Below are 12,160 nucleotides of genomic sequence, written 5' to 3' on the forward strand. Positions count from 1 at the left end.
CTAAAAGGTGGCAAGTCACTATCAATGTGACTTTATCCTTGTACTTTTTAGTATTGCATTTAAAGAAAATACCAATGTTCCTTAAATGCTCCCAACCACATTTGTACGGCAAAATAATCACTGTTGAGATTATTTTGCCTATAAATACCAAGTCATTTCCATCTTTCAAATAAATTTTGTAATTTGGTGAACTTGCCTAAATACTCTCGATCTAAACAGTTATACTTCACAACTTTAAGTATTTCGATCAAGGAGATTATTTAGCAAGTATAATCACTTGTAATTCATAAGGTTGTTTAGATACTTACTTTGGTATTAACTAGGCTCCGCAACAACCTTGTATTTTGTTTAAAAATCAATAAATAAAATACACATTGAAAATTACTTTCGTGTTCCACCTTTATTTAACTTGCTTATTCATTGCTTAAGTCTTTTATTTACTTATTTTTATTCTTGCATTTATATTTACGTAAATACTAGTCCTCATCTAGTGCATACTTGGCTTGTTGTATTTTACACTCGTGGGTTAAACCATGGGTGAGGGACTTCACACATATAACTCATTAAACACTTCTAGCACCTCTAAAGGCATAAAAATAAACCTTAAACACATTAAGACATTTAAGCCTCACATGTATAGCACGTTAAACAAATCTAAGCATTAAATCTCCTAGAGATTTAACGGACACGTAGTGTTGACTTAACGACTCAAGTCAACCGTTAGATAAAAAGTTCGGGATGTTACACTACATAAAAGCCTCCGGTCCCAAGTAAACTCCCTTGAGATTTTCAAGCAACTTAAGTATTACGGATTTTAGACAAGGGAACACAATAACCTCATTCGCTGTAGTATCAGAATCTTCTTCCACTTGCTTGACAACTACTTCCATATTTTTGCAATCACTTATGCGTAGCTCTTGGAACAGCAATAGACTGCAAATCATGCATCTAGTGAAAACATTTCCAAGAAGTGGACAACCATTAATTGACACTTGTGTAAGGTTTGGAAAGTTCAAAGCTAACCTCCTATTGCTCTTCCATATATGTTTCACACTTTCAAGATCTTCCAGGGTCACTACTTTTAGCTTTGGAAATACCACAACTAATTGTGTTTCATTCATGTTATCATTTGTGTTTGTGCACCAAACCGAGATTAGGTTTAGAAAGGGGGATGATTGGTGTTTTTGGTTGTTTGTTGGCGATTCCCCAAAGGTAGAGTGAATCTCTTTACGCCAATCAATTATGATTTGATTGTTAGCCGATTAAGATCGTGCTATTATGCTTTAGATGTGCTCTGATCTATTTGATAGAGTTTATGAATGAGTAAGAATGAATGAATGATGCCTTCATGAGGTCTTATGATTCTCCTTTTATAGGAGAATTTATCTTGGAGAGAAAGTTAAGCCTCTTTAGGGTTTCCCTAAGTCTTAGGCCAGGAATATTATTTCCTTAATTATTGGTTGCAAGTGATAAGATCAAATCCCGAAATTATAGGGGAATAATTCTTATCCTTTTTACCTTACTGCGGAAGCCTTCATTACAAACAGCCTTCGTGTCGTAACGTGTTACTGTTCCTTTGTGTGGCAGGTCCTGCGTACCGCTGAGAGGGTACATCATCAAGCCCCCAGTCCAAGGTGATGATTTTTTCTAAACAAGCATTGCGTTGGACTATTCTTGGCCACTTTGTCTTCTCCCATCTTTCCTAAATCTGGTTCGACGCACGTTAACATAATGATTTTGAGAAATTGGATACGAGATTCGAGAGTTCGCGTCCCACGGATGGCGCCAAATGGTTGTGCATCAAACCGAGATTAGGTTTAGAAAGGGGGATGATTGGTGTTTTTGGTTGTTTGTTGGCGATTCCCCAAAAGTAGAGTGAATCTCTTTACGCCAATCAATTATGATTTGATTGTTAGCCGATTAAGATCGTGCTATTATGCTTTAGATGTGCTCTGATCTGTTTGATAGAATTTATAAATGAGTATGAATGAATGAATGATGCCTTCGTGAGGTCTTATGAATCTCCTTTTATAGGAGAATTTATCTTGGAGAGAAAGTTAAGCCTCTTTAGGGTTTCCCTAAGTCTTAGGCCAGGATTATTATTTCCTTAATATTGGTTGCAAGTGATAAGATCAAATCCCAAAATTATAGGGGAATAATTCTTATCCTTTTTACCTTACTGCGGAAGCCTTCGTTACGAACGGCCTTCGTGTCGTAACGTGTTACTATTCCTTCATGTGGCAGGTTCTGCATACCGCTGAGAGGGTACATCATCAATTTGTCTCTTCTACTACTTCAAATACCTCCTCCAATAGGATTGGTGCATCATTGTCACCAGAGAGAGTGATATTGATCTTTTCAAGATTTTGAAGCTTATGCAACTCATTGTTTGGAAAAATGTCATCGAAACATATTTTGTGATATTACATTCTGAGTTTTAACACTGGCCCAAAAAAATGTCATCGAAAGCATACAACAGGACCCTCTAATGAAAGAGAATAACACTTAGATGTCAACGGTGTTTATTGATTTCATGTGTAACAAATAAGAATTTGTGATATAATCTAATTATTTAATAGCATGGGACTCTCACTCCTTGTGTTCTCTCTGGACTGAAATCTTTAGTTTTTGTTTCAATGATGAATGTAAGTTTATAAAAGGGAGAGTGCTTTGACATGTATTAAACTACCATAACTACAGAATCAGAATCAGAAGAATTGATCTTAAGTTTTTTCTCTCTGCTCCGCATTTATTAGCTAAGAAGAATAGCCTTCGTTAATATTATTACTTTGGTATGTCTACATGTAAACATAAAATCTGGGGTATTATAATTACCAGCATCACTTAGTTTAAATGAAGATGGACGTTCCAGTGAATCAAGTTATATATCATGCTCAAAAAATAAAACGAATCAAGTTATTAAATACTTACGTATGTGTAATGGGCCATTTATGCGTGCAAGCAAACAAGCATTTATAGTATTTACTTTCATGACTCCATATGATTATCTAGATAATACAAGTAAAGTAGCAACATACCTCATGTCCTCATTTGATTCATTGGTCAACTGAAAGTTGACGCCACATTCAAGACTATGTCTTCCTAATCCAGTATGCATACAGTTGAGCTTTAGGGTCATTGAGTGACCAGATGTAAACACCATTATTTGTGAGCAGCCAAAGATCTTAACCTTATCCAACAGTGGCCATCGAAACTCATTCATCCCCAAGAAAAAACCTTCAACATTTGGTAAATCAGTTAATGTGAGCGACTTTAGTAGGGGAAAGATGACAACTTTAGATGTTGAGTGCTCTCCATCTTCCTTCACAATTATTTTCATTGCCTTGCACTCTTCTATTGTCAACTCTTCCAGTTGCTTGAGACTCTTGAGTGTGGAGCTTGTGAAAATATGTTCCAAAAGGTCACATTGATTGATTCGCAATATCTTTAACTTGGGCAATTCAAGTAGAATCATATTTACGAATCTTGGGGTTGTTACTATATCGCTGCCTTTATCAATGTCACTATGACAACAGTCGTTGCTATCCCCTTCAATTTCAAATATCTTCCTTAGTGAACGGCACTCTGTTATTTTCAACTTTTGAAGCTGTTGTAATCTTCCTACAGCATTGAATGGAATCACGAATGATAGTGCATTACATTCACTTATGTTTATATTTCTGGGATATTCGCACAAGGACCAGGATACAACATCCACCTCAGAACTCTGCAATACATGATACTAGATTTTAGACCCGTGTCCAACACCGGATACGGGGTTTACGATATTATCAATATTAGATCTTCATACATTTAAGTTATAAAAGCTTATAATTTGAAGATATACGGTTTCAAGTGTCATATGTTGCAAGTTGTAGTACAATAATCACAAGTTCGTCACTATCATTATTAGCCGAGACATATTGATGGAATTATTTTCGTAGTTATTCCATAAGGCACGTGATATAATAATTTCTCTGTTATAGAACTTTTTTGAAACCAGTTGTACTCATAATTTGATATTATTATGAAAAATAATTAAGAATTTTAATATAAACATACTTATGATCCTCTACTTGACATTTAAGTATACGTATTTGATAATGATGTGTGCCCTTAACATGAATAGGTTTACTCTCAATCACCTCTCCTATGATAATTATTGATGACTAAAAATAGATATAATTTAAGTATTCATGGCTAAAAAGTGTAAACTATCTCTAAAAAACAATTAATAAGCCGGAGTCAATTTGCTAAAACTGAGCGATTTAATTGGTTAATAAGTCATTACGTTTTGAAATAGTTTTTTGTAGACAATATTTCATATGTTGAAATTGTTTTAATGTAAATTTTAAAAAATTCTCTCAAGTTGATGGTTAAAAATAAATATAAATCAAGTATTCAGGGCTAAAAATTATAAATTATTGATAGAAAACAAAAAAGTATAATTAATGAAAACTAATATAATAATGTATTTGGATAATGATTATTAGAATTTTTAATTTATAATTAATCTAAATGATGACATAAGTGAAAATCAATTTGATAAAATTAAGCAATTTGATTGGTTAATAAGTCATTAGTTAAACTGTCTTATAGTATATACTAAGATTAATGGAGTTTGAATTACGAACATTAGCAGTTTCATAAGCATACATTTGTAACACATTCATATGAAGATTAGTTTGTTGGGTTAATCTTGATTTCGGGTCAAAAGTATGGGTCACGTTTATTTCGTTTTATAAGTATTAGTCTAGTATGTTATGTTATGAATTTAAGTTATATGTTAGTGTTACAACTTACAAGAAAGTGTCCTGTTTTTAGAATGTGTTCAGGTTAGAGTTTTATTTAGAGTTTTATTTAGTCAACTAGTCAAGTATGGTTATTTGCAAGTTATCGGGAGTTGGTTTATTTAGAATAGAAGGTCAAGTACGTGGTGTGTATTGCTGTAAATTAGGAGAACATGGGAGTACTTTGTTGGGCAGTTGTAGGTTACATGCCTACATATGTAGCCACTATCCTAAGAATGAATGCAATGCCTGAGTCACAATTTTCTATGTAAATTTCATTTTAAATACTTTATCTATGTTATATTATAAAGCACCTTCTTTTCAGATTTTCAACATTGAGTTAAAATTTTCAATATTGATTTTAAGTATATCCCCAAAATACCCCTCTCATCTATTCTATATTTATCTAAAATAACCATAATATCCTTTCTCTCTCCTCAAATCTCAACCAATCATCTTTTTTCTCTCTCCTCCATAAATCATTTAATCCTCTAATTCATTCAAAATCTTTTATCTTAAAAATCATACATCAATAAATTATAAAAATTGTATGGTTGTTCTTAAAATTTCATGCTCTTTCATTAGAGATGTCATTCGATATACTTTTGACGAATTTTTAAATCCGAGGGCGGAGGCCGTAGACATTTAACTATCACACTCTCTGACCTAGCTATCACCCCCACCATCTCACCGCTGCAACGCGCGGGTACTTACTCTCGTATACATAAAGCATGAAGAGCCAAATAACCGATGAATCGTGTTATTGTATTGTATCTAATAAACAGAGATACAAGGGGTATAAATACTGAAGTAAGTTACATTGAGATCCCTCTAATATGAACAATTGTAATACTTAGCTTAATATATCTAATAGTCCCCCGTAAGCTAAGGCCAGGAAACGACCTGCAGCTTGGACCGTATAAAGATAAATCGATCGGTTGACAATGGCTTTGTGAATATGTCTGCAATCTGATCATGAGTGGATATGAATTCTACTCGTAATCGCCCCTAAGGAACTTTTTCGCGGACAAAGTGATAATCTACTTCGACATGCTTGGTACGGGAATGAAAAACTGGGTTGGCAGAGAGATAGGTTGCTCCCAAGTTGTCACATCAAAGAGTTAGGGCACATTTGGTTACTATGCCAAGTTCAGACAACAGAGTTTCAAGCCATGTGAGTTCGGCTACTGTGTCAGCCAAAGCTTTAAACTCTGATTCTGTAGACGAACGAGAGACAGTGCGTTGTTTGCGAGCTGTCCACGAGATCAGATTAGAACCCAAATAAATGGAGAAACCACCAGTAGATCGTCAGGTATCTGGACACCCGGCCCAATCCGCGTTAGAGAAGGCTTGAAAATTGTTCTAGTGAGCATCGGTAAAGGCATGAAGACTGGAACCAGAGTTATGTTTTATGAGTAAACCATAGTTAGAAGTGTCAGATAGATATCTCAAAATCCGTTTAACAGCTTTCTAACGATTGATAGTTGGTGCATGCATGAATTGACAAACTGTGTTGACAGCGAATGTGATATCCGGACAAGATAAGGTAACATACTGTAGAGCACCAACAATCTGCCTCTATCCAACCAGATCTGAAAAGGAGGGGTTGTCGTGTAAGGATAATGGCAGAGATGTGGTCATGGGACAAGGAACCTCTTTCGCCTTGGAGAGACCAGCACGTTGCAACAATTCCAGTATATATTTTTGTTGTGATAATATAATGTCATTGCCATGTTTAACAATCTCCACACCCAAAATTTAATCAAGGTCACCCAAATCTTTGAGTGCAAATTCAGTACCAAGAAGATTAACAAGGGTGTTAATGGCTGCCATGTTGTTGCCGGTAACAATTATATCGTCCACATATACAAGAAAATAAATAAGTGTGGCCTCGGAGGTTTATAAGAAAAGTCAAGGGTGAGTTTTTGAACCTGTAAATCCAAACCTGTGTAAAGCTGTGGAGAGACAGGTGAACCATGCCCGAGGGGCTTGCTTGAGGCCATATAAAGACTTGTGAAGTTTGCAAACATAATCGGGCTTTGTGGGGTTAACAAAGCCTTGAGGTTGTCGGAGATAAATTGTTTCTTTAAGATCCCCATGAAGAAAAGCATTTTGCAGATCCAATTGTCGAAGAGGCCACTTGTGTGTGATGGCAAGAGATAACACAACTCTGATCGTGCAGCCTCGGGACCGAAGGTTTCATGAAAATCAATACCGTGCTATTAGGTGAAGCCTTTTGCAACAAGACGGACTTTGTAACGACAAGGAGCATCTATTTTGTCTCGTTTGATCCTATAAACCCACTTTGAATCATTGACATTAGTACCAAAAACACGTGGAACAAGAGACCATGTACCATTTATTTCAAGCGCAAAGTACTCTTCAGCCATGGCGTGACGCCATTCAGCAAATTTGTTAGCAGCGGAAAAGGATGTGGGTTCGGTCTCAGGTTGGTCATCATTGGGTTTGGGTTTGGTCTTAGCTTCTGATGTAAGAGGTGATTTGGTAGTATGGAAAGCTGATGGATCAAAAGGAACATGAGATTTAGGATTTGGGCGGAGATTTGGTGGTCTGGTTCGGACAGCAGGTGGAGGGGGAAGAGGGATTGGAATATTAGGTGATGTAGGAGGTGAGGAATGTTGATCAAGTACGGGAGAGGATTGTGAGGGAGGCGTTGGTGTGCCATCAGGATCATAGGATGTAGGATCGATATAAGTAAATGAGGGGGTAGGCTAATCAGTGTGAAGGGATGAAGGAGGTGAAGACGGAATAAAAGAGGTATAAGGTCCAGATGTGGGAATAGTGGCAGGTGTTGTGGGTTTTGGCTGGGAAAGAAACAAGGTTTCATTGAATCTCACAGGACGAGCAATGTAAAGGCGCTCGGTTGTGGGATCAAGACATCTATACCCGTTGTGGACGAGACTATACCCGAGAAAAATGCAAGGTAAGGATCGAAAATCCATTTTATGAGGATTGTAGGGACGGAGATATGGAAAACAATGACAACCGAACACGCGTAAGAACGAGTAGTTCAGTGACTGTTTGTGAATGATTTCAATCGGAGAGATATGAGAATTAGAACGAGAAGGCATGCGGTTGATTAGGTAAATGGCTGTATCAAAAGCAAAATTCCAAAAACGATGTGGAACATATGAATGTGCAAGAAGAGAAAGACCTGTTTCCACAACATGACGATGTCGCCTTTCAACAGTGTCGTTTTGCTCACTGTTTTGAGGGCATGAGCGACGATGAATTATGCCATGTGAAGTGAAAAAAGTGGAAAGGGCACGAAACTCACCACCCCAGTCAGTTTGTCTAGCTTCTAATTTTGTATTGAATTGGCCTTCAACCATGGTAAGAAATTTTTGAAAAACAAAGTAAACATCTGACTTTTGTTTTAAGTGAAAAATCCACATGTATTTAGAGTAGTGATCAACACATAACATAAAGTAACGATGACCATCAAAAGATAATGTAGGTGCAGGACCCCAAATATCACAAAATATTAAATCCAAAACATGATTACTACGGAAGGAAGAATAGTTCAAGGAAAGTTTTGTGGACTTTCCTGTTTGACAAGAAGCACAAACAGAATGAAAATTTTTATCAGAAACTAGAAGTAAATGTTTGGATAGCATGATGTTCATAAGCCATTGATGAGGGTGCCCTAAACGTTGATGCCACACATTATGAGGAACACGAGTGGCCAAGAAGACAGACATGGAAACAGACTGAAGTTGAGGAAGAACAAGTGAATAAAGCCCATCTTTACTTGGACCCGTGAGAAGGGTAGTGCGTGTAGATATGTCCTTAACACAAAAGAATCGTGTTATTGTATTGTATCTATCGTATAAATACTGAAGTAAGTTACACTAAGATCCCTCTAATATGAACATTTGTAATACTTAGCTTAAATACTGAAACTATCATAGTTGCACGCAAATTGTTTTGTCTATCCGATTCACAAGGAATCAGTTTATGAAATTTCATACGCTAATGAGACAAATTTTCAAGTAATGGAGAGCCGGATGCCCGGATATATATAGAAAAGAAATTAAATTAATAATAGCTGGTTATGTATAAGAAATTAACGTTGAAGAGAATAACATACCTTGAAATTCTCATGAATGGAAATATTGGAGATAACATTGGAGGTGATTTCACTCTCGTTACCCCTTGCACCTCCATCATCATGGATAAGCAGCTTTAGCTTTGATAAACCATAAAGAGAGAGACTGTCTAAATGTGGGAAGAAAGTGGGGTTTGTGCGGGAAGATGTCGAAGCGACCATTGTTTGAATATCATCATCTCTATTTGACACAACTTCCTCAATACCATCACAATCTGATATGTTAATTGTCTTCAAATTGAAAAGAAGTTTGGCCATAAAAGGTGAAAACAAATACTTTATCTTTGGGATAAGTGTCTGGAAATGTAACTAAGTATGGCCAAATGTCTATTGTAGGAACCAACTATCAGTTTTGGATATTGTATACATTAAAAAGTGACTTGTTCCATCATTAGCCGGTAAATACTTAAGTGCCTGGAAATGTAACTAAGTATGGCCAAATGTCTATTGTAGGAGCCAACTATCATTTTTGGATATTGTATGGAAGTAACTTCCTAAAAAAGTCTAAAACATTAAAAAGTGACTTGTTCCATCATTAGCCGGTAAATACTCTATTTTTTTTTTAATTATTTCTGACGTGGAATATGTGAGCTGGTGGTGACTAAACCTGTAATCCCGTACTCTTGTATCTAAGAATCGGGTCTACTTGCTTTCCTTTACACAACTCGACAATTTTGAATTGCCTTCTATTCTGCCTCTCTCGTAGCAAATATATACAAGCATCAATACAACAATACTTATCCTATCTGTAATACCCCTTTATTCATCTTGCATTCCTGTGCAATGAACCAAGCTATCACATTTTATTAACTGTTAGGAGTATTCAAGAGATAACACTTACTTTTAACAGCTTCCCAAAGATACTTAGTATTTGCGGTCACAGAATATATGAGGAATTGAATCTTGCATATTCTGACATAGAAAGAAATTGCAATAAAATTAAAAAAATTGAAAACATGAAAAGTTAGGGTTTTCGGTTTTCCCCCTTTCTATATCTGCTACAAAACATGAATTACTTGTAGATAAATGAAGGATACACCTTGATATAGCAGTGAAATAGTTAAATAGACATCGATCGAAGACGAATTTTGGATTTCGTATGTTTTATGTGTGGATTCGGTTTGGAATTGTCGTGTGTGTGTAAAAGTGTGTAAAATGAGAAACTGATCCAACGTTTGTTTTTATATGTAAGTTAGTTTTTGTTGTTATTTGCCGGCTCATATATTACACGTCGGAAATAATTAAAAAGAAAATAGAGTATTTATCGGCTAATGATGGAACAGGTCACTTTTTAATGTTATAGACTCTTTTACCAAGTTATTTACATACAATATCCAAAATTGATAGTTGGTTCCTATAATAGACATTTGGCCATACTTAGTTATATTTTGAGGCACTTATCCCAATATAAATCTATAATAAAACTATTGTTATTATTGTTGGTACCATATCGAAGTTCGAAGAAAAGGGAAATAACAGGCGGTTGATATAAAAGAAGAGTATGGGGTGCAAATAAAAAATATGATCCTTCAGGCAAGTTTTAATGGGAATTAATGAGTGGTCATTACTTTGCAATCAAAAGTGATTAATGGGGAGAACAACGTACTTTCTTATTTGTACACGGTTGCCCATTATATTTTTTTATTAATGAAGTTTACCCACAAACATTTTTTTTGTAGACGGTTAACCCATATTACCGGTAATCATCCTTTTTAATGACGTGGCAACCACGTGGACATTTAATGAAGCTGACATGGATTTACAACGACAGGTTTAATCACTTGATGACTAATGTACTTTTCTTTTATACATGGTTGTCTATTGAACTTTTTTTTTATTGATGTGTATTACCAACAAACTCTTAAAATTTGTACATGGTTGATCCAAATATTCAAAGCTGGTTCTCTCTCATACTAAAATCTTCAAAATTGCTTCTTTCTCTAAAAAGAAAACCCATAAATTTTAATAAAAAAAAAAGCCAAAAGATTTTTCTAAAAAAAATTCTAACCGCTACAGCTTAGTCATCGGAAAAATGTAATTCGTATTTCTGTTCGTTAGGGTTCGTGCGGATCTTAATTTCGAGTGTTTTGGTATAAATTTTGAGTTTCAATTCGAATAAACGAGAGAGAAAATGTCGATTTTGAGATTTCCGGTAAGATGTTTGAATTCTTACCGGCTAACAAAGGTGAGTGTATAAGATATTTTTTATCTGACTTAGGAATGTGAGTTTGAAATTGATAATGTAGATGCCGAATTAGTCAACTATTCGTTTAGAAAAATCTTTTCTTTTTTTATATTAAAGTTTCTGAGTTTTCATTTTAGAGAGAGAAGCAATTTTGAAGATTTGAGTATGAGAAAGAACCAGTTTTGAAGATTTTGGTCAACCATGTATAAAATTTAAGAGTTTCTTGGTAATACACATCAATTAAAAAAGTTCAATGGCCAACCATGTACAAAAGGAAAATTAACTACATTAGTCATCCAGATATTAAACCTGTTGTTGTGAATCTATGTCAGATTCGTTAACCGACTATAAACGGTAAACCGGTCAACTATGTGTCAACCGTGTACAAAACAAAAGTTTTGGGTAAACCTCATCAATAAAAAAAATATAATGGGCAACCGTGTACAAATGAGAAAGTACGCCAGTTTTTCCGTAATTAATCTTTAATTAAAAAATATGCAAGATGGGGTGTCCGCCCAAAACCTTACGAGTTACGACAATTGGGCACCTCCATTCTTAAACCATCTGATCCCTATAAATTTTTTATTGTATAAATTTTAATAAACGGTCTTTATGTTGTTTTTTTTTTCTTTTTAATTTTAAACAATTTAATAAATAATTTAATATCTATAGATTAATGTTTATAGTTTCTACCTTTTTTTCATATTATACGTTTATGTTTTTAAACTGTAAGTGTAAACATTGTTATTTTACAGGTTTACCAAAGTTTAGTTTTACAAATGAGGTTTGGTCAGTGGGGGTGGTGAGTTTTTTATAAGGTCATAAATTTGAATCTTAATACATGTAAATGTGGTGAGGAGATTTAGTAACATTGTCAAAATTCGAACACGATATGGATGCACCAAAGTTGAGTTAAGGCGCCAAAGTTGAGTAAAGAGTTATCAGGATTCGAACCCGATATGGACGCATCAAAGTTGAGGGTGATAGTCGTTTATCTGTTTTGTGCTCTGAACATTTCGACAGTAGTTGAAAACTCAGCTTGTCCAAATATAGTAG

The 12,160-nt window shown here is 35.1% G+C and overlaps 1 protein-coding gene across 1 annotated transcript; it reads right to left on the reverse strand.

Moving 5' to 3' along the window:
* Positions 1 to 746: 746 nt before the first annotated feature.
* LOC122609070 lies at positions 747 to 6,901 on the reverse strand. Its single transcript, XM_043782129.1, has 3 exons — positions 6,736 to 6,901; positions 3,039 to 3,621; positions 747 to 933 (listed from the first exon to the last, which is right to left on the reverse strand). Exons 1-3 carry the CDS (start codon positions 6,899 to 6,901, stop codon positions 747 to 749), a joined length of 936 nt encoding a protein of 311 aa, XP_043638064.1.
* Between the last annotated feature and the right edge of the window lie 5,259 nt (positions 6,902 to 12,160).

Source organism: Erigeron canadensis, chromosome 7, assembly GCF_010389155.1.
Source record: "Erigeron canadensis isolate Cc75 chromosome 7, C_canadensis_v1, whole genome shotgun sequence".
Lineage (NCBI taxonomy): Eukaryota > Viridiplantae > Streptophyta > Magnoliopsida > Asterales > Asteraceae > Erigeron > Erigeron canadensis.